The sequence below is a fragment of the Canis aureus genome, chromosome 35, assembly GCF_053574225.1.
Source record: "Canis aureus isolate CA01 chromosome 35, VMU_Caureus_v.1.0, whole genome shotgun sequence".
In the NCBI taxonomy this organism is placed as follows: Eukaryota; Metazoa; Chordata; class Mammalia; order Carnivora; family Canidae; genus Canis; species Canis aureus.
This window is the reverse complement of record NC_135645.1, coordinates 6,974,883-7,000,132: the sequence shown is the minus strand read 5'-3', so window position 1 is coordinate 7,000,132 and position 25,250 is coordinate 6,974,883. Positions and strand designations below refer to the sequence as shown.

The 25,250-nt window shown below is 34.3% G+C and overlaps 1 protein-coding gene across 4 annotated transcripts in view; it reads left to right on the top strand.

Annotated features, from left to right (window-relative positions):
* The window catches only part of STXBP5L (syntaxin binding protein 5L), a 379,840-nt gene that overhangs the window by 55,317 nt on the left and 299,273 nt on the right, over window positions 1–25,250 (top strand). For all 4 annotated transcript variants that reach the window (XM_077884445.1, XM_077884446.1, XM_077884444.1 and 1 more), the window contains exon 3: window positions 23,726–23,823. In XM_077884445.1, coding sequence (XP_077740571.1) covers window positions 23,726–23,823 — 98 coding nt within the window. The remainder of the gene's footprint in view (window positions 1–23,725; window positions 23,824–25,250) is intronic.

Below are 25,250 nucleotides of genomic sequence, written 5' to 3'. Positions count from 1 at the left end.
TTGAGGGGCCCCATACTATTTCCCATGATGACTGTATCAATTTACATTCCAACCAACAGTGCACAAGGAAGGGTTCCTTTTACTCCACATGGTCACCAACATTTGTTATCTCTTCAATATTTTAAATATTAGCCCCCTACCATATTTATGGTTTGCAAATACTCTACCATTTTATAGGTTGCCTTTTTATTTTGTTGATGGTTTCTTTTGCAATGTAGAGGCTTTTTAGTTTGATGTAGTCCCACTTACTTATTTTTGCTTTTGTTGCCTGAACTTTTGGTGTCAAGTCCAAAAAATCAGTGTTATCACCCATGTCAAGGAACTTTTCCTGTATGTTTTCATTTAGGAGTTTTATAGTTTCAGGTCTTATGTTTAAGTCTTTAATCCACTTTGGGTAGTGTTTTATGTATAGTATTAAGATAATACAATATCATTATTTTTAAGGATTTATTTATCTGTTTTAGAGAGAAAGAGAGAGTGAATGAGAGAGAGTTGGGAGGGGGAAGGGTAGACGGAGAAGGAGAGATAAACTCAAGCAGACTCCATGTTCATTGTGGAGCTAGGTATGGGGCTCAGTCTCAGAACCCTGAGATTGTGATCTGAGCCAAAACCAAGAATCAGATGTTTATCTACTGTGCCACCCAGGTGCCCCACAAGATTATTCTTTTGTTTTGTTTTTTTAGATTATTCTTTTGAATGTGGCTACATAGTTTTCCTGATACCACTTATTGAAGAGACTATTCTTTCTATATTGAATATTCATGATACCTTCATTGTAAATTAGTTATGTATGTATGGGTTTCTTTATGGACTTTCTATTTTGTTCCATTGGTCTGTGTCTATTTTTATGCCAGCACCATACTGTTTTGATTAATACAACTTTGTATTATAGTTTGAAGTCAAAGAGTGAGATGCCTCCAGCTTTTGTTTTTACTCGATATTGCTTTGACTATTTAGGGCCTTTTGTGTTTCCACATGAATTTTAGTGTTAATTTTCTATTTTTGTGAAAAATGCCATTGGAATTCTGATGGAGAATTGCTTTGAATCTGTAGATTGTTTTTTATAGAATGAACATTTTAACAGCATTATTTCTCTCAATTCATAGACACAGGATATCTTTGCATTTATTTGATTTGTCATCTTTGATTTCTTTCATCAATTTTTAAAGATTTAATTTTGGTTTTTTTGGGGTGGGGTGGGGGGAGAATGTGCACAAGAGCATGGAGGGACAGAGAGAGAAAGGGAGAAAGAGAATCTTAAGCAGGCTCCATGCTGGGCATGGAGCCTGATGGGGCTTGATCTCACAACCCTGAGATCGCAACCTGAACTGGAATCATGAGTTGGACACTTACCTTACTGAGCTACCCAGGCACCCCTTTCATCAATATTTTAAGATAACTACAAACCAGTGTCCCTGGTGGTGTGTATAAATGTAAAAATCCTCAACAAAATACTGGCAAATTGAATTTAACTGTACATTAAAAGGTTTGTACACTATGTGCAAGTAAGACTTATCCCTGGGATACAAGGATGGTCAACATACACAAAACAATAAATGTGATGTAACACATTAACAAAATAAAGAGTAAAAGCCATATGATCATTTCAATAGATGCAAAAAACCATTTGATGAAATTCAGTATCATTTTATGATAAAAACTGTCAACAAATTAGGTATAGAAGGAATGCACTTCAACATAACAAAAGCTAGCTATGATAAACCAAAGGTAACATCATACTCAGAGATGAAAAGCTGAAGAAAGCACTTATTCTAAGATTTAAAGAAGAGAAGGGTGTCTTCTCTTGCCACCTCTATTCAACATAGTACTGGAAGTCATAGCCAAAGTAGTTAGGCAAGAAAAAGAAATAAAAATAAAGGAATTTGGAAAGGAAGAGGTAAAATTAACTGTCTCTATTTGCAGATGATATGATCTTACACATGGAAACCCCTGAAAACTGTACTAAGAACTGTTAAATTCAGTAAAGTTGCAGGATACAACAATAAAAATAAACATGTAAAAATCAGTTGCATTTGTTTATACTAATGACAAACTATCCAAAAAAAGATTTTAAGAGCACAATACAGTTACAATAGCAACAGAAACAATAAAATATTTAGGAACAAATTTAATCAAGGAACAAAAGATCTACACACTAAAGATGTCCTTGAGGTTTCTTTTTCTTTCCTTTTTTTAAAAAAGATTTATTTACTTATTTATTTGAGAAGAGAGAGCATACACACACATGAATGGGGGCGAGGGGCAGAACAAGAGGGAGAGAATCCCAAGCAGACTACCTGCTCAGCACAGAGCCTGATGCAGGGCTCAATCTGCTAACCCTGAGAATATGACCTGAGCCAAAACCAAGAGTTGGTTGCTCAGCTGACTGAGCCACCTACATGCCCTTTGAGGTTTACTTTTCTACAGCTTTTCTATGCTAAAACTGGGTAGTGAGTATATCCAGTGTCTTTTAAAAATTTTTTTTAATTCAAGTATCTTTAAAAACCACCTTTGGGATTAATGTTTTCCAACATGAAAAATACTTCATAGCTTCTACCTCACTAGATAAGCTTGATCTTCAGGTACTAGTCTTCTTTTTTTAAACTTTTCTCCTACTATTATACTGACCTCTTCTTCTGCCTTAGGAATAAAAGCACTGCTACTCATTATGAGGTCCTAATGTGAAAAGATATTTAAGTCAATGTAGTATTTTATAAAATATCTCTCCCGGATGTTGTCTTTCCCAGGTTTTTGTTTTTTGACTTTTTGTCACTGGTATAAAACTATTTCTGTCTTTCTAAGATTTGAATTTTGGGTAACAGACTAAAATAATGGAAATTTGGGTGATATATGGGGCCAAAAAACATCTATATTTCTCCTGAGTTTGGTCAGTAGAACTCTGAGAGTCAGAAAAAATAGCTCACACTTTGTCCATTCAAGTATCTTCTTGCTTCTTAATTGTTACCTTATGGATTGTACTGGCTTAGTTAAGACCTATTAACCAACAACAACTTGACGTGAAGGTGGCCCTGACAAAGCACAGGATCACTAACCTATCATTTATTTCTTTTGTAATCTCTGCCAATATTTTCTTTTCTCTCTGGGCATGGACCTTGTCTCCCATTCTTAATCATAAGTTTCTTGAGTTCTTGGGTCCATTTTTACTGTATCCTGAACCACTATACTTTTGCCATCACCCATGGTCTCCTTTTTTCTTGCCCTGTATTTGCAAAATGAACTGTTTTTACACATTCCAGGAAAATTAATACAGTAATACTTTTGACTTTTGTCAGTACTTTGAGTTATAAAGCCATAAGAACTCTAAAGCCTTGTGTGGATCAGTTTTTTCTTAACCTGACAATCCAGAATGGTCTTGTAAGTAGGAGGTAAAAAAAATTTGCTGGTCTGTAATGCCTTTTTTTCCTGTACTCAGTGACTCAAAGATCAGAAATAACCATGTCTCATCCTTTTTTGATACAGTCTTACTATTTTTTTAAAAAAGGATTTTATTTATTCATGAGAGACAGAGAGAAAGAGGCAGAGACATAGACAAAGGGAGAAGTAGGCTCCCTGTGGGGAGCCCGATACAGGACTCCATCCTGACACTCCGGGATCACGCCCTCAGCCAAATGCAAACGCTCAACCACTGAGCTACCCAGGTGCCCCAGTCTTACTATTTTTTTTTTTATTGAAACATTAAGCATAAGGATCACTTGATCTTACTTATATCACTTAATGAAGTTAGGAGAAGTGTTTGGTTATTGTCTTTGTGGTTGCTCTAACTCAGTGGCTAATCTTGATTCTATCCTGAGTTGAAGCTCTGTTATTTCTTATAACCCTTTGAAAGCCATTTCTGTCTGTCTCTAGTTTTATATTCATATCATGCAATATTCTTTCATCTTGAGGCCTGATTAGAGTATTGAAACATTACATAGCTCTCATTTCTAAAACTGTCAATCAAACTGTGTATTCACTAGTTTGGTGACCTTGGACAAGTTGTTTAACCTTACTGAGCTTCAACTTCATCTGTATTGACACCACCTATCTCATGGGGCTATAGAAATAAATGAAAATTAAGTTAGCTAATCCATGTAAAGTGTTTTTTATTGTACCTTGTACATAGTAAACAAATGGTGATGACAGCAGCCTTGGGGACAGTGATTGTATGCATATAGTCTTTATTTTTTATTTCTATAGTAGCAAGAGGAAAATCTTCATTTTCAAGTTTTTTTGCAACTGACAGTAGATAGGCTGAGGAAAGAAAGACATTGCAAAATGCTGTTTTAGCAAGTAGATTTTAAATTTATATCTTATTTCATTTGTAATGGAGACTCTAAATGTCTATTCTCCCTATTATTGGATATCTGAAGAGAGTTAGCCCTCAAATGATTAATGGGTATTTATGCTTATAGAAATAACAATCATACTAGATATCTCAATGGACTGTTTAAAATGCAAGTGTGTATTTCACAAGGGGATCAAACTAAATAAACATGGAATCATCTTTAATAGTCTAACACCATAACTAGTTAATTAGTCCTTTTGAATCAGGGACCATAACACTGAATATAAGCCCATTACTTATTTATTTTAAGGAATACATTCTTAGTGAGAGGTATAGAACTACCTGTCTATCATGTGTTTTTAGGTCTTCCATAGTTCTTAGTGCAAATATTTGTATTAGGAGTATAAAGAATTGAAAAGGATCTTCAAATAACTTAGTTCATTCTTTCTCTCTCTTTTTGGGGTGGGGGTAGATGAAGAAATTGAGAGCTTAAGTGATATGTACAGGTTAGATGATGACAGAGCTGGGACCTGAGCTAGCTCTCCTGACTCCTAGCACAATATTCTTCCATGTAACCCTGTCTACAATTTTGCTTCACAAGATTTTTTTTTCTTTTAAAAGTGATTTTTATTTTGGGGTGTCTAACTAGCTCAGTCAGGGAAGTGTGAATCTTGATCTTGGGATTATAAGCTTGAGCCTCACTTTGGGTGGTAGAGATTACTTAAAAAGAAAATCTTCACTTACAACATGATTTTTAGGGAGGTCCCTAGGTGGCTCAGAGGTTTAGTCCCTGCCTTCAGCCCAGGGCATGGTCCTGGAGGCCCGGGATTGAGTCCTGCATTGGGCTTCCTGTCTGGAGCCTGCTTCTCCCTCTGCCTGTGTCTCTGCCTCTCTCTCTCTGTCTGTGTGTCTCTCATGAATAAATAAATAAAATCTTTAAAATAAATAGAACGTGATTTTTATTTTGCTCTGTGGCCAAATTATTTTTCTGACTACTAATTTTTCTTTTTTATTACATATCAATGAGAAGAGATCTTTATGTTCACAGAAATTTGATATCTATATAGGCACATAAAGTAGATTCAATAGAAGATGTACATATTTCTTTCAAGCATGATACAAAATTAGATTGCAATGTATTGAATTGTTGAATAGAGGCTAATGTAGCCAAAAAGAAAATAATGTTTCAGATAAGTAAACAGGGTTAAGTGGAAGAACTGATACAGAAGATGGAATGGAAGTTGTGACAGGGAAAGATCCTGTGAGTGAACAAGGAAAATGGCAAATTTGAGTTCTTCAAAGAGGTCTAAAAGTGTGTGATGATGAGGCTGTGTTCATTTGAGGCTGAAAATATTAATTGGCGATGGTTGGATGAGTTGAAATTGAAGGAATAATGATGTATTCAAGGTGTATGAGGGATTGAAGAAAGATGTTAAAGACAAGGCTGCTCAGAGGGTTCCAAATAGAGAGAAAATGTGTAAGCCAGATGGTAGAATCACTAAGAAGATAAAATCGAATCCTAGGGATGGGGAAAAAACAAAACAGTTGAAGTACTCTGGAGAGAACAATCTGGCCACATTAAAGACTATTCTATTCTTTGATTCTCTGGCCTTACCGAATAATAAAGATGATAGAATTGGATACCCTTTAGGGTATACCCATGGTTAGTTCATGTTATTAGTGTGCTAGTATTCATATTACCTCTGTCATGTATATTTGGGTATATATCTCTTTTCAGTAGTGAGAATTGGAGCTTTTTATATACTATGTGGTGTGTTTTTTTTTAATTTATTTTTTTATTGGTGTTCAATTTACCAACATACAGAATAACCCCCAGTGCCTGTCACCCATTCACTCCCACCCCCTGCCCTCCTCCCCTTCTACCACCCCTAGTTCGTTTCTATGTGGTGTGTTTTTTGAAGGTATATGTTAACATACCTGCCTACATGACAGTATGAGAGAAGGCAGTAGTATGAGAGATAATGAGATAATATTAGGGAAAGTAAATGCATTTAATTTGGACTTGATTCCCTCATATTTTGAAAGGACACTTCTCTGTGAAGTTTAAGAACTATAAACTTATAAACTGTATAGTATGCTCAATGTATAAAGCATATTTACATGCATTATCTCAGCTATCACCATGCATTGGTAAGACTAACAAACTATAGAATCGAAGTTACTGTGTGTGTTAAACTGTTGCAATGAAAGTCAGTAGTTTTTTGATAGCTATAAGCCTCTTAGGCTTGAAACAACAGAATCTCTGATATCAAATGGTTTGTAATATAACGTGGTAGAAAGAAAAACAATTAGATGGTAAAGAATAACCCACTTTTCTGTTAGATTTAGTGATCCCTTAGTGTCTACAATATATCCTTAATTAAATAACTATATGCCTTAAAAATATTATCCAAATGTAGGTGTTTCTTCTGTTCTAATGCCTTAGCATTATATAATTCAATTGCATATAATCACAAAGGTGCTTGGAGGGAAAAAGGTGAGAATGATAGCTTTTGAACTTTCAAAAAAATGTCAAATGTGCTTTTATTTCTGTGGAAAGTTGAGAGAGATAATTATTCTAGATAAAGATTCTATTTCAACATTTACATAATGTTTGGTAAGAATCATTCATCTTTCTTAAAAAATATAGAGAATAATTTTTGATGGAAATACTCCTTATATGCATAAATTGGATTGGTGAACTTTAAAAAAAAATCCCTAAATAATCATAGCACTAAACTAGCTAAGGAAAGGGGACAAATTTTTTATATATTTATTTTTATTGGTTTTTAATTTGCCAACATATAGAATAACACCCAGTGCTCATCCCATCAATGCCCATCAGTGCTCATCCCCTCAGTGCCCGCCACCCAGTCACTCCCACCCCCCACCCATCTCCCTTTCTACCACCCCTAGTTCATTTCCCAGAGTTAGGAGTCTCATGTTCTGTCTCCCTTTCTGATATTTCCCACTCATTTTTTCTCGGGAAGGGGACAAATTAAAGGCATGGTCCCTGCTCACAAAACTTAGAACTTATATGGGGAAACAAAAGGGCAAAAATCTTTCGTCAGTAATTTTTAGTAATTGTTAAACAAGGGTTTTGGCTTAGAATTTTAGCAAATACTTCATTTAGGAGTGATCCCTTGACCTAGGATTTGAGAGATAAATAGAGGAATATTTTATTTTTGAAAAATGCTAATAATTAGGACCTCATTTGTCATGATGTATAAATGACTTTTCCGCTAGTAGGCTTTTGTAGATACCTTGAAAAGAGATGCTTTTAGTAGCTTGAATCACAGAACAATAATGAAAAATGTTTTGAGGTATATAAACAAATAATTGCTTCTTGAATACTAAATTCTAATGGGATTTTGTTGTCCTAGCTACAACACTAACTAATTACATCAGCTCTGTATATCTAATGGAATTCTAACAGTTGTATTGTAACTTCTATGGTATTGAATAAACCTTGCTATACATGAATATAATCCTGCTATTAATCAGATTAAATTCAATCTAGTGAAAAATATTTTGTCTCCCTAAGCATTTTGTATATTAGGAAGTATATTAACCAATGCTATTGAATAAAACATTTGCTTTTAGGCTTTTAACAAATTTGACAGACTTCAAATTAACAACTAAAAATAAAAATGGTGATTTCTTCCCAATTGTATTAGTAATTGGTTATTGCTAATAGAAGTTACTGATTTTTGTTTACTTGTGTCTAGGCAATTTGCTACATTCTTTTATTTCTAAAATATTTTTAAAACTTATTTTCTTAACTTTCCTGTATCTATATATATTACTTCAGTTTCTTGTCTTACTGATAGTCTATTAAGCAAGCTGGATAGTAGTGGAAACAATGAATATGTGTGTCTTCTCCCTGATTTTAATGGAAGGACTATAGCTTTTTGTTGTTTAGTATCGTGTTTGTTGTTATTTTTGGTATTGTTAATATTTATCATCTTTAATTTCCCTCTAATTCTGTTTTACGTTAGATATTTACTTGGATTGACTGCTGAGTTTTATCAAATACCTTTCCAGAGCCTATTGATATAATCATAATGTTTTATCTTTTAATTTATTGAGTTAATGAATATCAGTACATATCCTGATACTGAGCTGTCTTTGTATTAATTTAAATGAGATTAGACAGTCAAACTCTGTCTAACTCAGACATACTTTAAAATTTTCTTTTCTCTTCCATGTATATAAGAGAAAATAAAATGTGCCAATAATCCTCTTCTGGCTTTATAAAGAATTCACATGCATTTATATATATATTTTGAAAATGCTATGTTAACTTAAATATTATTACCAGGGGAATGCGTTATTGAGTAAAACAACCAATCAGAATTGTATTCTCCTTAGAAACTAAAGATTACATTCACAAGAGGTAGCAGCAATCTGTAAAGGACAGATTCCTTTTTAGAAATAACATTTGCAAAGACATTTATATGCTGAAGAATATTATTTGCTTTTCTGTATCTGTATCTTGCCAACATTTATTCTGTGAACAGTTAGAAGTGTCTCTAGTTTTAAGACTGAGGCCTGGAAAACTTAAAATTTAAGTTAAAGAAAGCAAAGGATGAAATATGTGTTAGTAACATGGAATTTGAGGTATATGTATTTAACATGTATATTTACATTTCTATAATAAACTTCATTTGGTCATGCTTATCATTGTCAGTATATTTTTTTTAAATTTTTATTTATTTATGATAGTCACACAGAGAGAGAGAGAGAGAGAGGCAGAGACATAGGCAGAGGGAGAAGCAGGCTCCATGCACCAGGAACCCGACGTGGGATTCAATCCCGGGTCTCCAGGATCGCGCCCTGGGCCAAAGGCAGGCGCCAAACCGCTGAGCCACCCAGGGATCCCCATTGTCAGTATATTTTACTGGATTTAATTTACTAATGTTTAGTATTTTGTATCTATATTTGTAAGTATTTATAATGCTTAAAACAATATGAAATTATGTATATTGTGCTATGTGATGAGTTTCCTGTGAAATCACTATCCCAGTAAAAATAGAGAACATGCTCATCACTAGTGGTTCTTCACAGCAGCCCTTCTCTTTTTCTGCCCCTGGGTCCAGGCAATAACTGATTTGGGTTTTTTTGTTACGAGGGATTGTTTGAATTTTATATAAACATTCCCTTTCTTCTTCTTCTCCTCTCTGTCTCTCTCTCTCTCCTTCCTCTCTCTGAATATATATATACCTGATGTGTTTAACATACTGAAAGATGATTTGGGCAACTGGGGAAAGAGTTTGGGGTCGAATTAGTGACCAGCACATAAAAGTCTAAAGAAATGAAACTTTAAAAAGAAGTAACCTCGGAAAACAGAAAAATTTATGAGGTTGGGATGCCCGGGTGTCTCAGTTTGTTAAGTGTCTGCCTTCGGCTCAGGTCATGATCCCAGGGCCCTGGAATTGAGCCCCCATTGGGTTATCTGCTCAGCAGAGAGTCTGCTTCTGCCACTTGATCAGGTGCTCTCCTGCTTGTGCTCACTTGCTTTCTCTCTGTCAAATAAATAAAATATTAAAACAAAACGAAACAAAACTTATGTGAGGCAAAATAAGAGGTTAGAATCAATAGCGTTAACACTGGCTGTTATGGAGGCTGGGGAGATACTTGTATGTATAATGAAAGTGTGGGTGAAAAAGAATCTTTTTTTTTTTTTTGAAGTGAGTAAGCAGCAATATAAAAATGTTATTTTGAGATATATTAGGTAAATACCAAAGTAAATAGCAGAAACATTGAAAAGTGATTGCCTCTGGAAAGTAGAAAATGGGAGAGGTAAGGGGACAGATTATTTCTAATTTTCATATGTCTTTTAGATTTGTCTGATTTGTTAAACTGTGTGCATGATTAATATAAAATAATAATAGAATAAAAATAAAAGAAAAAAGTATAAAATTTCATAATATTAATAACTTAAGCATTCTATTTCTATTATATCTTTTTGCAGATATTTTATAAAATTAGGGTGTATTAATGCCTATTCTTTGATTTTAATATCAACTGCTTTTAGATCTTTGAACATGATAGTTTTCTCATTCTTTCAAAAGATTTAAAAGTCTTACTGAGAACTGGTAAAAATACACAATTACCAAAGGCGTCCATATTAGCAGGTTCTTTACCATATAGATTAATTTTACCTTTTTAGCACATTATAATGGGGATTCATGGGAATTTGCTAATTTTGTTACCACTATGCCACTTGGTGTCATATGCCTGTCATAGTCCTTTTACTGTCTTTTCCTTTATCCAAGATAGTAGGAACTTATTCAGCAGTACTTTCAGGAGTCCAAGATGACATCAAATTTAGGGAAGAGTTATAAGTTAACTCTATAATTCGAGGGAATTTTACTAGCAATATGAGTTGCTCCACAGTTACAGTAGTAATTGGTTTTTGCTTACCAAAATATGTTGTCCATGTGAGTTCTTTTTTTACAGGAAAGTAACCAGATATCTCAAAGTAATTATGACTTACTGAACAAATTTTGAAACTGCAGTTAATTTCCAATTTTTGGATTCAAAATCAGGAATGATTTACCTTACTATACCTATTCCTCAGAGTGTAACATTTGTAGACCAAAACAGGGAAATGAAATTATATTTAAAAAACATAAATCCTAAAAAAGATTTATATAATCATAAATCTTTAAAAGCAAATTTTTATCTGGAGGAATTTTTAAATAACAATTTTTTGCATAATTATAATCTATACATATTATTTTTCTCTATACACATCCCCCCACCCCGAAAGCAGAGGATTCCTGTGAAACCTTTCATAAGCCTAATTGGCATAAAGCAAAGAAGCAAATATCATTAATTTGTATGGAAAAGTTTTTGAACATTATGAAACCCCAAAAATAACTTCTTTTAGACTTTTCTGATACTTTAGGACACATCTTGCTAACAGATGCACAAAGTAAATTGATATAAAGCACAGATGCTCAAAGACACAGTTTAAAGCTATGGGAGCTTAATGCTGAGATGTGGAGTGTGGTTCCTGGGGAAGATGCTTGATGGTGTCACAATTGCTGCTTGAGGCATGTACTGCGTCTATGATGGCTGGCTACAAAACAATCACAACTCTATTTTCACTTTTTGCTTTTTTGAATAAAAGCAAAACTTCTCTTCATATTTCTTTTGCTTGGCAAAAACAGATACTAATGGAGGTCTTTTGTAAAAGTGCAGTGGCATGCATGAACTTTCAAAAAACATGGGATATGGGGATCCCTGGGTGGCACAGTGGTTTGGCGCCTGCCTTTGGCCCGGGGCGCGATCCTGGAGACCCGGGATCGAGTTCCACATCGGGCTCCCAGTGCATGGAGCCAGCTTCTCTCTCTGCCTGTGTCTCTGACTCTCTCACTCTCTCTGTGACTATCATAAAATAAAAAATAAAAAAAAAATAAATTAAAAAAAAACGTGGGATATGTATATCTGGGAGTTTCTAATAGTCACATCTGTGTTATTAGATGTAACTTGGTGCATGATTTAGAAATTTTATGCTCAGATTCTGGAAATGATAGATTTGGCCTATCAGTAGTATGTGACAATGATGAATATAGGCATAAATCACCAATATGGTAGAGAGCTGGAGTCCTTTTAGTATAGAATCAAAAGCCATATTTATTTCATTTTTTAGAATAGAAAACCATATTTATTTCATTTTTTAGAATAAAAAACCATATTTATTTCATTTTTCAGACTAATGATCAGTACTAGAGAACTTTCTTCATAAATTAACTTGGTGGTCTAATAAATATTTAGAAACAACTGTTTCTAAACAGGACAAACAGGACTATTTGTGGTGGGTGAGAGGATGCCAGTTAGGGTGTTATAATAGGCCATAATAACTGTAGCTTAAAATGGAGAAATTTATTTCTCTTTCATGAAATCTGTGTAAGCTTAAACAACCCAGGACTGCTTCAATGTCCTTATTATATCAAGAACCCAACAAACCTCTTTGTTTTTATGAAACACCTTTCTATTTTGTTACTCTGCCATCCTTAATCTGCACCTTCCATTTCATGCTCTAAGATGGCTGTCCAGCTCTTGCCATTGAATACATTTTCCAGTCAATGGGAAGGTGAGAAATAAAGAAGTATTTGCTTTACTTTTAAGGCTTTATATCCTTTCTGCTCTCCTTCCTTTGTTCATGATCTAATCTAGCCTTCTCTGGCACTGAGAAATATAGTGTGAACTGGATTGCTATGTGCTGAACTCAAAATTTTATTACTATAGAGAAAGTAAAAAAGAAATTTGGGAATTGCAGGGTATCTGTCACAGGTGATTTTGAGGCTGCTTTGAAATATTGTAATAGTATTAAGCCTTAGTCAACCAGACCAAATATGAATTCTGCTTTGTCTTATTCTGCTCTCAGTTCTATGCTGGTCATTCTGTGTTCTCATTTATACGCTGAGGAAATTAAAATTTGAACTAAACTAAAACTCGAGCTGAGATGTTGAAAATTCCTTGTTAGCTGGGCTCTGTTTAGATTTTGCCAGTGGGAGGCACTTATGCCAGATTTAAAGATAGGAAGAAAGTAAACATGTTGCTTCCGGTAGTGCTTGGTGCAGTATCAGCAGTGAAACCAGGTTTCTTTCATCTCAGAGGTGGTAGCAGCTTCCTTAACTAAATGGTAATAGAACCAATCTTTCCACGTATTTGTAACCTATTCTCTATTATATCTTTCTTTGCTTCAAGTATCCAGAAATATTTATAAAACTCTTGGTACAGTTGGCCACCTCACTTCACTCCTTGTAATAATTTCAAAGGAGAGTGCTATGGACTGAATTGTGTACCCCCCAAAAATTTGTATTTTGAAACCCTAACCCCCAGTGTGATGGCATTGGAAGAGGGGACCTTTGAGAGATATTCAGAGTCCTTGTCCCCCATGTCTAGGCAACCAGTCATATAATTTATGTCTCTATAGATTTTCCTATTCTGTACATTCCATTAAATGGAATTGTTTAATATGTGCCTAGCTTCTTTCAGTTAGCATGTCATTTTCAAAGTACATCCCTGTTGTAGCATGTGTCTGTACTTCATTCTCATTTATTGATAAATAATATTCCATGTGTGGCTATACTATATTTTATTTATCCATTCATCAGTTAATGATGAATATTTGAATTGTTTCTACTTTGTGGCTATTATGAATAATGCTTCTATGAATATTTGTATTGAAATTTTGTGTGGATTTCTTTTTCATTGCTCTTAGCCAGGAATACAGTCACTGGATCATAGGTAACTATATTTCATATTTTGAGGAACTGCCAAGCTATTTTCCCAAGATTTTATACATATTTTTACGTTCCCACCAGCAATGTATTAGGACTCAAATTTCTCCACATCTTTGTCAACATGTGTTAACATCTATCGTCTTTATTATAGTCATCCTAGTGACTATACAGTTGTATCTCATTATGAATGTGATTTTCTAATGATGTTGAACTTGTCATCAAGTGCTTATTGGTCATTGGTATATATTCTTTGGAAAAGTGACTATTAAGACCCTTTGCCCATTCTTAAATGGTTTGTCTTTTTATTATTGAGTTGTGAATTTTTTATATATTCTGGATGTAAGTTCCTTATCAGATGTATAGCTTGTAAATATTTTCTCCCTTTCTGTGGGTTGTCTTTTTTTACCTTCTTGATAGAATTCTTTATAGTACAAAAGTTTTTAATTCTCACAGAGTTCAATTATTCTATTTTTAATTTTATTGCTTACGCTTTTGATTTCATATTTAATCCCAACTCACTAAGATGTAACCATATGTTTTCCTCTAAGATCTTTATATTTTTGGCTTTTACAGTTAGGTCCATAATATTTTGAGTTAATTTTTGTATAGAATAAATGAAGGGTTTGACTTAATTCTTTCACATGTGAACATCAGTTGTTGTAGCATCATTTGTTGAAAGACTTCATTATCGAATTGTCTTTTAATTCTCATTAAAAATCAATTCACTGAAAATGTGAGGATTTGTTTCTGGAATTTCACTTTTGTTCTATTCATCTGTCTATCCTTATGCCAGTATACTTCATTGTCTTGATTACTGAGATTTTTTTGTTTTGAAAAAACTTTGTTCTTCTTTTTCAAGATCATTTTGGTATTATGGATAGTTCAAATATCCATATGAATCTTAGGATCAATTTGTTGATTTCTGCAAAAAATGTCAGCAGAGATTTTGATAGGGATTGCATTGATTTGAAAGATCAGTTTGGGGAGTATTGTCACTTAACAATAGTAAGTCTTTTAATCCATAGATATGGAATAACTTTCCTCTTTAATTTTTTTCAATGATGTTTTGTAGTTGTAGCATGTAAGTTTTGTACTTCTTATGTTCATTTTATTCTTATTTTATTCATTTGGAATGCTATTGTAAATGAGATTGTTTTCTTAATTTCATTTTGGATCATGTGTTGCTAGTATATAGAAATAAAATTGATGTTTGTACACTAACTTTCACAAACTTACAGAACTCATTCTAATGATTTTTCAATTTATTTCTTAGACTTATATATACAAGATGATATTTTTTTACCAGCTTAGTTGAGGAATCTTTAGAGATTATACTATAGTAGTTGATTAACAACATATTGTTACATTTATACTATGATAAGTTCTGCAATCTTTAAATAAGTTGAAGCACATCTATGCATATATTTTGTGGAAGTATTTCTATGATATACTGTTGAGTTAAAAAAAACATTTTCCAGGTATGGTTATATATTGGGTAATAGGTATATGCATATATATTGATATAAACTTTAAATGAAAATAGGGAGGTTACGTAAGGAAATTTTTGCATTGTTTTCTCTGAGGAATAAAAATTTTAGATGAACTGCATGCTGTAGTTTATCTTTCTTTTCATCTCTGAATATTTACAAGTGCCGTATTTTATTATAAAAGTATATCCATTAAAATAGTGCATGGAGCACTAAATGTCTGGCTTAATGAGATGTAGATCTCTCTCACTTTTTTATAAGATTTTATTTTAATTCTAGTTAGTTAACATACAGTGTTATATTCATTTCAGCTATAAAATATAGTGATTCAGTAGTTCTATACATCACCCAGTGCTCATCACAAGTGCACTCCTTAATACCCACCACCTATTTAACCCATCCTCCCACTCACCTCCATTCTGATAACCATCAGTTCTTTTTTTTTATAAATTTATTTTTTTATTGGTGTTCAATTTGCCAACATATAGAATAACACCCAGTGCTCATCCCATCAAGTGCCCCCTTCAGTGCCCATCACCTAGTCACTCCCATCCCCTGCCCACCTCCCCTTCCATCACCCTTAGTTCGTTTCCCAGAGTTAGGAGTCTCTCATGTTCTGTCTCCCTTTCTGATATTTCCCACTCATTTTTTCTCCTTTCCCCTTTATTCCTTTTCACTATTTTTTATATTCCCCAAATGAATGAGACCATAAAATGTTTGTCCTTCTCCGATTGGCTTACTTCACTCAGCATAATACCCTCCAGTTCCATCCACGTTGAAGCAAATGGTGGGTATTTGTCGTTTCTGATGGCTGAGTAATATTCCACTGTATACATAAACCACATCTTCTTTATCCTTTCATCTTTCCATGGACACCGAGGCTCCTTCCACAGTTTGCAGTTTGTTCTTTATAATTAAGAATCTGTTTCTTGATTTGTCTCTATCTTTTATTCCCCTTTGCTCTTTTGTTTCTTAATATCCACATCTGAGTGAAATCATATGGTATTTGTCTTTCTCTGACTTATTTCACCTAGCATTATACTCTCTAGCTTCATTCATGTTGATTTAAATGGCAAGATTACATTTTTAATGGCTAAATAATATTCCTATCTATATCTATATTACACCTTCTTTATCTAGCTATAAATCGATGGACACTTTCCTGATTCTATATCTTGACTATTGTAAATGATGCTGCTGTAAACATAGAGGTGCATGAATCCCTTTGAATTAGTGTTCTTATATTATTTGGGTAAATACCTAGTAATGCTATTGCTAGATTTTAGGAGAGTTCTATTTTTAACTTTTTGAGGAACCTCCAAATAGTTTTCCACAGTGGCTGAACCAGCTTGCATTCCCACCAAGAGTGCAAGAGTTCTCCACATCTTTGCCCCACGTTGTTTCTTGTGTTGTTGATTTTAGCCATTCTGACAGGTGTGAGGTAATACTTCATTTGTATTTCCCTGATAGTAAGTGATGGCAAACATTGCTTCATGTATCTGTTGGCCATATGTATTATGTCTTCTTTGGAGAAATGTCTGTTCATGTCTTCTGCCCATTTTAAAACCGGATTATTGGTTTTTTGGGTATTGAGTTGTATCAGGTTTTTAAATATTTTGGATATTAACCCTTTATCAGGTATATCATTTGCAAATATCTTCTCCTATTCTGTAGGTTGCCTTTTAGTTTTGTTGATTGTTTCTTTTGCTGTGCAGAGGCTTTTTATTTTGATGTAGTCCTAATAGTTTATTTTTGCTTTTGTTTCACTTGCCTCAGGAGAAATTTCTAGAAAGAAATTTCTAGAAAGAAATTACTTCCTGTTTTCTAGGATTTTTATGGTTTCAGGTCTCACATTTAGGTCTTTAATCAATTTTGAATTTATTTTTGTGTACAGTGTAAGAAAGAATCCAGTTTCATTCTTTAGCATATGTTGCTGTCCTATTTTCCCAATACCATTTGTTCAAGAAAGTCTTTTTTACCACTGGATTTTCTTTCCTGCTGTGTTGAAGAATAATTGACCATATAGTTGTGGGTTTATTTTTGGGTATTCTGTTCCATTGATTTATGTGTCTATTTTTGTGCTAGTACTATAGTTTTGATTACTACAGCTTTGTAATATAATTTGAAGTCTGAACTGTGATACCTCCATCTTTGGTTCTCTTTTTTCAAGATTGCTTTGGATATTCAGGGTCTTTTATGGTCCCTACAAATTTCAGGATTGTTTGTTCTAGTTCTATGAAAAATGCTGTTGGTGTTTTGATAGGGAGTGTATTAAAAGTGTGAATTGCTTTGGGTAATACAGACATTTTAGCAATGTTTGTTCTTATAATCCAGGAGCATGGAATGTCTCTCCATTTCTTTGTGTCATCTTCAATTTCTTTCCTCCATGTTTTACAAGTTTCAGAGTACAAGTCTTTTACCTCTTTGCATAGGTTTATTCCTATGTATCCATTATTTTTGGTGCTATTGTGAATGGGATTGTTTTCATAATTTCCCTTTCTGCTGCTTTATTATCCATGCATAGAACACAACAGATTTCTGTGCACTGATTTTGTATCTTGCAGATTACCTGAATTCATTCATCAGTTCTAGCAGTTTTTTGGTAGAGTCTCTTGGGTTTTCTGTATAGAGTGTCATGTCATCTTCAAATAGAAAATTTTTTACTTCTTCCTTACCAATTTGGATGCCTTTTATTCCTTTTAGTTGTCTGATTGCTGTGGCTAGGACTTCCAGTATTATGTTAAATAAAGTGATGAGAGTGGGCATCCTTGCCTTATTCCTGACCTTAGGGGAAAAGGTCAGTTTTTCTTCATTGAGAATGTTAGCTGTGGGGTTTTCATATAAGGCCTTTACTATATTGAGGTAGGTTCCCTCCAAACCTTCTTTGTTGATGGTTTTTATCATGAGTCTATGCCATACTTTGTTGAATGCTTTTTCTTCATCTATTGAGAGTATCATATGGTTCATATCCTTTCTCTTACTGATGTGGTTATCATGTTGATTGGTTTGCAAATATTGAACCACCCTTGTAACCCAGGAATAAATCCCAATTGATCATGGTGAACGATTCTTTTAATGTACCATTGGATTTGGTTTACTAGTATTTTATTGAGAATTTTTGCATCCATGTTTATTAGGTCTGTAGGCCTTGATGTCTTTATCTGGTTTTGATATTAGGGTAATGCTGGCCTCATAAAGTGAATTTGGAGGTTTTCTTTTCTTTTCTGTTTTTTGGGGATAGTTTGAGAAGAATAGGTATTAACTCTTCTTTAAATGTTTAGTAGAATTTGTCTATAAAGCCCGAATTTCTGTTTGTTGGGAGTTTTTTGGTTACTGATTCAATTTCCTTACTGGCTGTTGGTCTGTTCAAAATTTCTATTTATTCCTGAGACGCCTGGGTGGTTCAGCTGTTGAGCATCTGCCTTTGGCTCAGGGCATGATCCTGCCTGTGTCTCTGCCTGTGTCTCTGCCTTTCTCCGTGTCTCTCATGAATAAATAAATAAACAAAATCTTAAAAAAAATTCTATTTATTCCTATTTCAGTTTTGGTAGTCTATATGTTCTCAGGAGTGTATCTATTACTTTTAGGTTGTCCAGTTTATTGACATATAGTTTGTCATAATATTCTCTTATAATTGTTTGCATTTCTGTGATATTGTTTATTATTTCTCCTCTATAATTTGTGATTTAATTGAATCTTTCTCTTTTTTTCTTGATAAGTCTAGCTAAAGGTTTAATAAGTTTATTGATTTATTCTAAGAACCAACTCCCAATATCATTGATCTGTTCTATTTTTTAAAATTTCTATATCATTTATTTCTGCTCTAATCTTTATTATTTCCTTTCTTCTGCTCATTTGGGGTCTTGTTTATGGTTCTTTTTCTAGCTCCTTTAGGCATAAGGTTAGGTTGTTGAGATTTTTCTCGTTTAGGTAGGTGGTATTGCTATACATTTCCTTCTATGGCCATCTTTGCTGTATCCCAAAGGCTTCAGATTGTTGTGTTTTTATTTTCATTTGTTTCTATTTACTATTTAATTTCTTCTTTTATTTCCTGGTTAACCCATTCATTGTTTAGTAGCATGTTATTTAACCTCCATGTATTTGTGATCTTTCCAGATTTTTCTTGTGTTTGACTAACCCTTAGCCCTAACCCTAATGTTTTATAGCATCGTGGTCAGAAAAGAACCATGGTATGATTTCAGTCTTCTTGAGTTTGTTGCAGCTTGTTTTGAGGGCTAATATTTGATCTTTTCTGGAGAATGTCCGTCCCATGTGCACTGGGGAAGACTCTATTCTGCTGTTTGGGGATGGAATGTTCTGAATATATGTTAAGCCCATCTGGTCCAGTGTGTCATCCAAAACCATTGTTTCCCTGTTGATCTTCTGCTTAGATTATCTGTCCATTGATGTAAGTGTCGTGTTAAAGTCCCCTACTATTACTGTATTACTATCAATGATTTCCTTTATGTTTATTATTAACTGCTTTATGTATTTGAATGGTCTTATGTTGAGTGTGTAAATGTTTACAATTGTTAGATCTTATTGTTGGGTTGTCCTCCTTGTAATTATAGTGTCCTTTGGTTTCTTGTCATAGTCTTTGCTTTAAAGTCTATTTTGTCCGATATAAGTATTGGTACTCCAGTTTTCTTATGACATCCATTTGCATGATAGATGTTTCTCTATCCCCTCACTTTCGATTTGTAGGTGTCTTTAGGACTGAAACCAGTCTCTTGTAGGCAGCATATAAATGAGTCTTGTTTTTTTCCCTACTTTGTAAACATATGACTTCTGATTGGAGCATTTAGTCCATTTACATTCAGAGTTATTGATAGATATGCATTTATTATCACTTTATCATTTGTTTTGTGATTGTTTCTAAATATTTTCTTTGATCCTTATCTTTCTCTTTCATGTTTTATTGGTTTTTTTAGTGATATATTTAGGTTACTTCTTTTTATTTTTTTGCACATTTATTTGTCATTTTTGTTACATGATTACCATTAAGTTGGTGTATAATCTCCTCTACATATAGCAGTCTATATTAAGTTGATGGTCATTTAAATTTGAACCCATTCTTTACCATTCTCCTCCCCATGTTTTAGGTATATGTTGTTATGTTTTGTATCCATTTAATTTTTGAATTTCTTGACTTTTTTTTTTTTTACAGAAATATTCATTTTTACTGCTTTTGTGCTTCCTACCATTATAGTGTTAGTTTTGGTCTTTCCTTTCCACTTAGAGTCCTGTTTAATATTTCTGGTTTAGTGGACATGAACTCCTTTAGTTTTTGTTTGTCTAGAAAACTCTTTATCTCTTCTATTCTCAATGATAGCCTTGCTGGGTAGAGTATTTTTAGCTGTAGACTTTTCCGTTTTGGCACATTGAATATATCATGCTACTCTCTTTTGGTTTGCAAAGTTTCTGGTGAAAAAATCTCCTGTTAGCCTTATGGGTTTTCCCTTGTATGTTTCTGTCTTCTTTTCTCTTGCTGCTTTTAAAATTTTTTATTTTTTCACTATATTTGGTAAATTAATTACAATAGGTCTCAGTGTGGGCTTCTCCTCCCCCCCTTTTTTTTTTTGAGAGATAGAGGTGTCAGGGGGAGAGGAAGAGAGAGAATCGCAAGCAGGTTCTGGCCCAGTTTGGATCTGACATGGGGCTGGATCTCACAACCCTGAGATCATGGCTTGAGCCAAAATCAAGACTTGGACACTTAACCAGCTGTGCTACCTAGGCACCCCTGTGGGCCTCCTTTTTTTATCTTGATGGACGTTTTCTGTGCCTCCTGGATCTGGGCATGTTTCCATTCTTGGATTATGGAGGTTTTCAGCTATTATTTCCTCAAATAAATTTTCTGCCCCATTTTTCTCTCTTTATACTTTGGAACTCATATGATATGAATGTTATTACTTTTGGTAGAGTTATTGAGTTTATTATCATTTTGCATAATTCTTTTTCCTATCTTTTGTTTAACTTGATCACTCTGTCATCTAGGTCACTAATTCATTCCTCTGCTTCTTCTATCCTTCTCTGCATTCCATCAGGCATGTTTTTCAGTTTGTTTATTGAGCCCTTTATTTCTGCTATATTATTCTTTATCTTGTATTAAGGGTCTCATACATGTCTTTCACTCTTTTCTCAAGTCTAGGACTATACTTATATTCATTGCTCTAAATTCTCTATGAGGCATTTTACTGATGTGTATTTCACTTAGATCTCTGGATGTGGCCTTGTCCTATTCTTCCATTTGAGATAAATTTCTCTGTCTCATTTTTTGTTCCTCTGTGTTTGTTTCTCTGTGTTAAGAAAGTCAGCTATGCTTTCTGTTCTCAAAAGTAGTGACTTTATGAAGAAGAGGTCCGATAGTGTCCCGGAGTGTAGTGTTCCCTGTTCACCAGAACCTGGCACTTCAGGAGACTATCCTATGTGTGTTGGTTATGCCTTGCTCTTATGTCTGAGTTGCTTTTCCTTTCAGTGCAGTTTTCTGGACTGATGCTTTCCTGTTACGGGCTGTGGTTGCTTTCCCTGGTGTGAGTGAGATTCAGGCAGGCCAACTCTGAGGGAGTGTGGCTTTGAGGAAACTTGGGAGTGGGGCAACAATGTTTGCAAAATTTGTACTGGGCTACCGGTCCTGTGCCAGATCCCCTAAAGTGCTGCAGAGGCTGGAGGCTGCATTTCTTTGGTGGCTGGGGCCACATGGCTGGGTACCATGCACTGGCTGGGTGTGATGAGCAGTGGTGGTGGTACATTGAGAGGTTGGGTAGGACACATGGGCAGCTTTCATAAAATTGGCCCCAAGCCCAGGGCCAAAGCTAGCAGGCTTGGAGTGGGTGAGTCCTTAGGAGAACTCATGGTCTTAGCATACTACTAGGAGTTTAGGTAGCGAATGTCTGTGCAGCCTTGCTTCCTGCAGGTGACCCTGTGTTTATGCTGGGAGATGGGGGGGGGGGAATGATGCCTGCCAGCTCCCTCATTTTCAGAGAAGCACCCCAAACACACTCTGAAATCAGTATGAAAAAAATCTGTCTCTCATTTGTCCCCAGTATTGTGTAAATTGCTGTTTTTTTGCTTCCTATCCATGCAGGCTACTGTCTCTTTAAGGGCAGAGACCCAGCTATCACTTGCACTCCTCGCTATCCCAGTGCTAGGTCAGCTGACTTTTAAAGATCTGACTCTAAGTCCCATTAGTTAAACAAACTCACAGAATTCAGCACCTCTGATTTTCAAAGTCAAACATGATAAGGATTAGTCTTCCTCCTTGTGGGCTCCCTGGTTCTTTGGCCTTTTCTCTGCCCTCTGCACATGCTAGCTCCCTTCCTCCAGCTGTCAGCCCCTGCCTTTTTGTCTTTCCTAACTTTTCGGATGCAGCTTGTTCTCTATTTTTAGTTATGGAAGTTTTGCTTTCTTCAGTTCTGAGGATTTATTTACTTGCATGTGGATGATATCTACTTGTAATGAGATGGTGTGAGTTCAGCGTCTTCCTTCTCTGCTCTCTTCCCAAGCTTCTTCTAGAATCTCTTATTTCTGACCTATGTGGGTCCTCTATTTCTTTGAAGAGTTATATTTCATATTGAAATTAATTCCTGTATATTGCTACATATTCTTGTGTTAGTCATGTCACCTTTTTTATATTGTGAACTCTTTATATTTTTCTTTTGTTCCCCATTGTGTGACTGTGTAAGTTTTCAAACACACAGAGGAGTTGAAAAATTTATAGTATGAGCATTCATATATGTATGTATATAAACAACATACACACATATATACTCACCACCTAAATTTGAAAATTATCATTTTGCTATATTTATTGCATATGTCTATCCATCTGTGTAACCATAATACTTCTATGGATACATTTTGAATTAAGTGCAGGTATCAATAGACCTCTTAAAACCTCAGTATGAAAAAAAAAACCCTCAGTATGCAAATCATTAACTAGAGCTCGATATTTTTTATAGTACTTTTTCCCTAATTTTTTATGACATTCAATTTACACACGGAGAAATAATACATTTTATCATACAATTTGATGAGTTTTTACCATTGTATACACTTATACACTGTGTATACACTTATGCAATCCAAGCCTTTATCAAAATTTAGAATATTACCTTTACTCATACCCCCCTTCAGTGAGTTCTCCTCAAGTTAACCACTGCTCTGATTTTTTTTTCACCATAGGTACATTTTGCTTATTCAAATTCTAATATAATTATATACACTGTTTTATGTATTGCTTATTTTATTTAACATAATGTTTTTGAGAATCATCCATGTTACTGTATCTGTCATTAGTGTTTATCTTTCAACTGGTGAGTGGCAATTTATGAGTATAGCATATTTTTGCTTTTGATTCTCTTGTTGAACAGCTGGACTGCTTCTAGGTTGTTATGTATAAAGCCATTAGGGTCTTACACAAATTATTATGTGGCCACATGCTCTTTATTTTCTGGAGTACACGCATAGGAGTGAATTTATAGGTCATAGGACAGATAGTTTTATAGAAAACTACAAGACAATTTTCCAAAGTTCTTGTGTCATTTTATACTCCTATCAATATTTGGTAGTAGTGTTTTTTAATTAAAAATAATTATTTCAAAAAATTTTAGTCATTATGGCAGTTGGACAATAGTATCTTGTGAGTTTAATTTTTATTTCCCTGATGATTATTTTTACTATCTGCTCTCTTTCAGACAGTTCGGCATGGTTTTCCTTATCAGCCTACAGCATTAGCCTTTGATCCAGTTCAGAAAATCTTGGCTATTGGGACAAGAACAGGTGCTATACGAATGTATCCTTATTTTTTGTTACATTAATACCAATTACATTTCCTTAAATATTCAGGTAAGTGGAATATGACCAAATAAAGTTGATTTCTTTGAAATGAGTAATGATTATGAAAGCCCACATTATCCAGTTTATTGGCATATTTTTAATGTCTGTGAGATAACTCTTGATGTCCTTTCTTTAATTCCTTGGGATAAATATGCAGAAATGGAATTGCTGAGTCATAAGGAAGTTCTAGTTTTAATTATTTGGGAAACACCATACTGTTTTCCACATGGCTGTACTAATTTACAGTCCCACCAACAGTGTACAAGGGTTCCCTTCTCTCCATATCCTCACTAACAGTTGTTATTTCTTATCTTTTTGGTAAAGCCATTCTTACAGATGTGAGGTGATATCTCATTGTGGTTCAGATTTGCATTTCTCTGATAATTAGTGATGCTGAGCAAATTTTCATGTACCAGTTAGCCATCCATAGGTCTTCTTTTGAAAACTGTCTATTCAGATCCTCTGCCCATCTTTTAATATAATTGTTTTTTATTTTGTTATTGAGTTGTATGAATTCTTTGTATATTTTGGATATTGACTCTTTATCATATGTAATTTGTAAATATTTTCTCCCATTTATTTTGTTGATGATGTATGGAAGTTAGTTTCATGTAGTCCTACTTGTTTATTTTTGCTTTTGGTATCAAATCCAAAAAATCATTGCCAAGACCAATGTCTAGCAGCTCACTGCCTTTATTTTCTTCTAGGAGATTTATAGTTTTAGGTCGTATATTCAGGTCTTTAATCCATTTTGAATTAAGTTTTGTTTTTTTTTGTTTTTGTTTTTGTTTTTTTAATTAAGTTTTGTGTGTATTTTAAGATAATGGCCCAGTTTTATTCTTTTGCATGTGTCTGCTCAGTTTTCCTGACACCACTTATTGAAGAGACAGTCTTTTCTCCAGTGAGTAATCTTGCTCTCTTATCAAAAATTAGTTGACCATGTATGCATGGGTTTATTTCTGGGCTCTTGGTTCTACCATTGGTCTATGTGTCTGTTTTATTCCAATACCATAATGTTTTGATTATTGTAACTCTGTAACATAGTTTGGAATTAGGAAGCATGATGCCTCTAGGTTTGTTTGTTTGTTTTTTTCTTTTTTTTCCTCAAGATTACTCTGGCTATTCAAGGCCTTTTGTGTGTGTGTGTGTTTAAGGATTTTATTTATTTATTCACGAAAGACACACACACACACAGAGGCAGAGACACAGGCAGAGGGAGAAGCAAGCTTCCTGCAAGGAGCCCGATATGGGACTTGATCCCAGGACCCTGGGGTAATGCCCTGAGCCGAAGGCAGACATTCAACCACTGAGCCATCCAGGCTTCACCCTTTTGTGGTTTTATACAAAAGGGTTGTGGTTTTTTAGAGTTGTTTGTTTTATTTC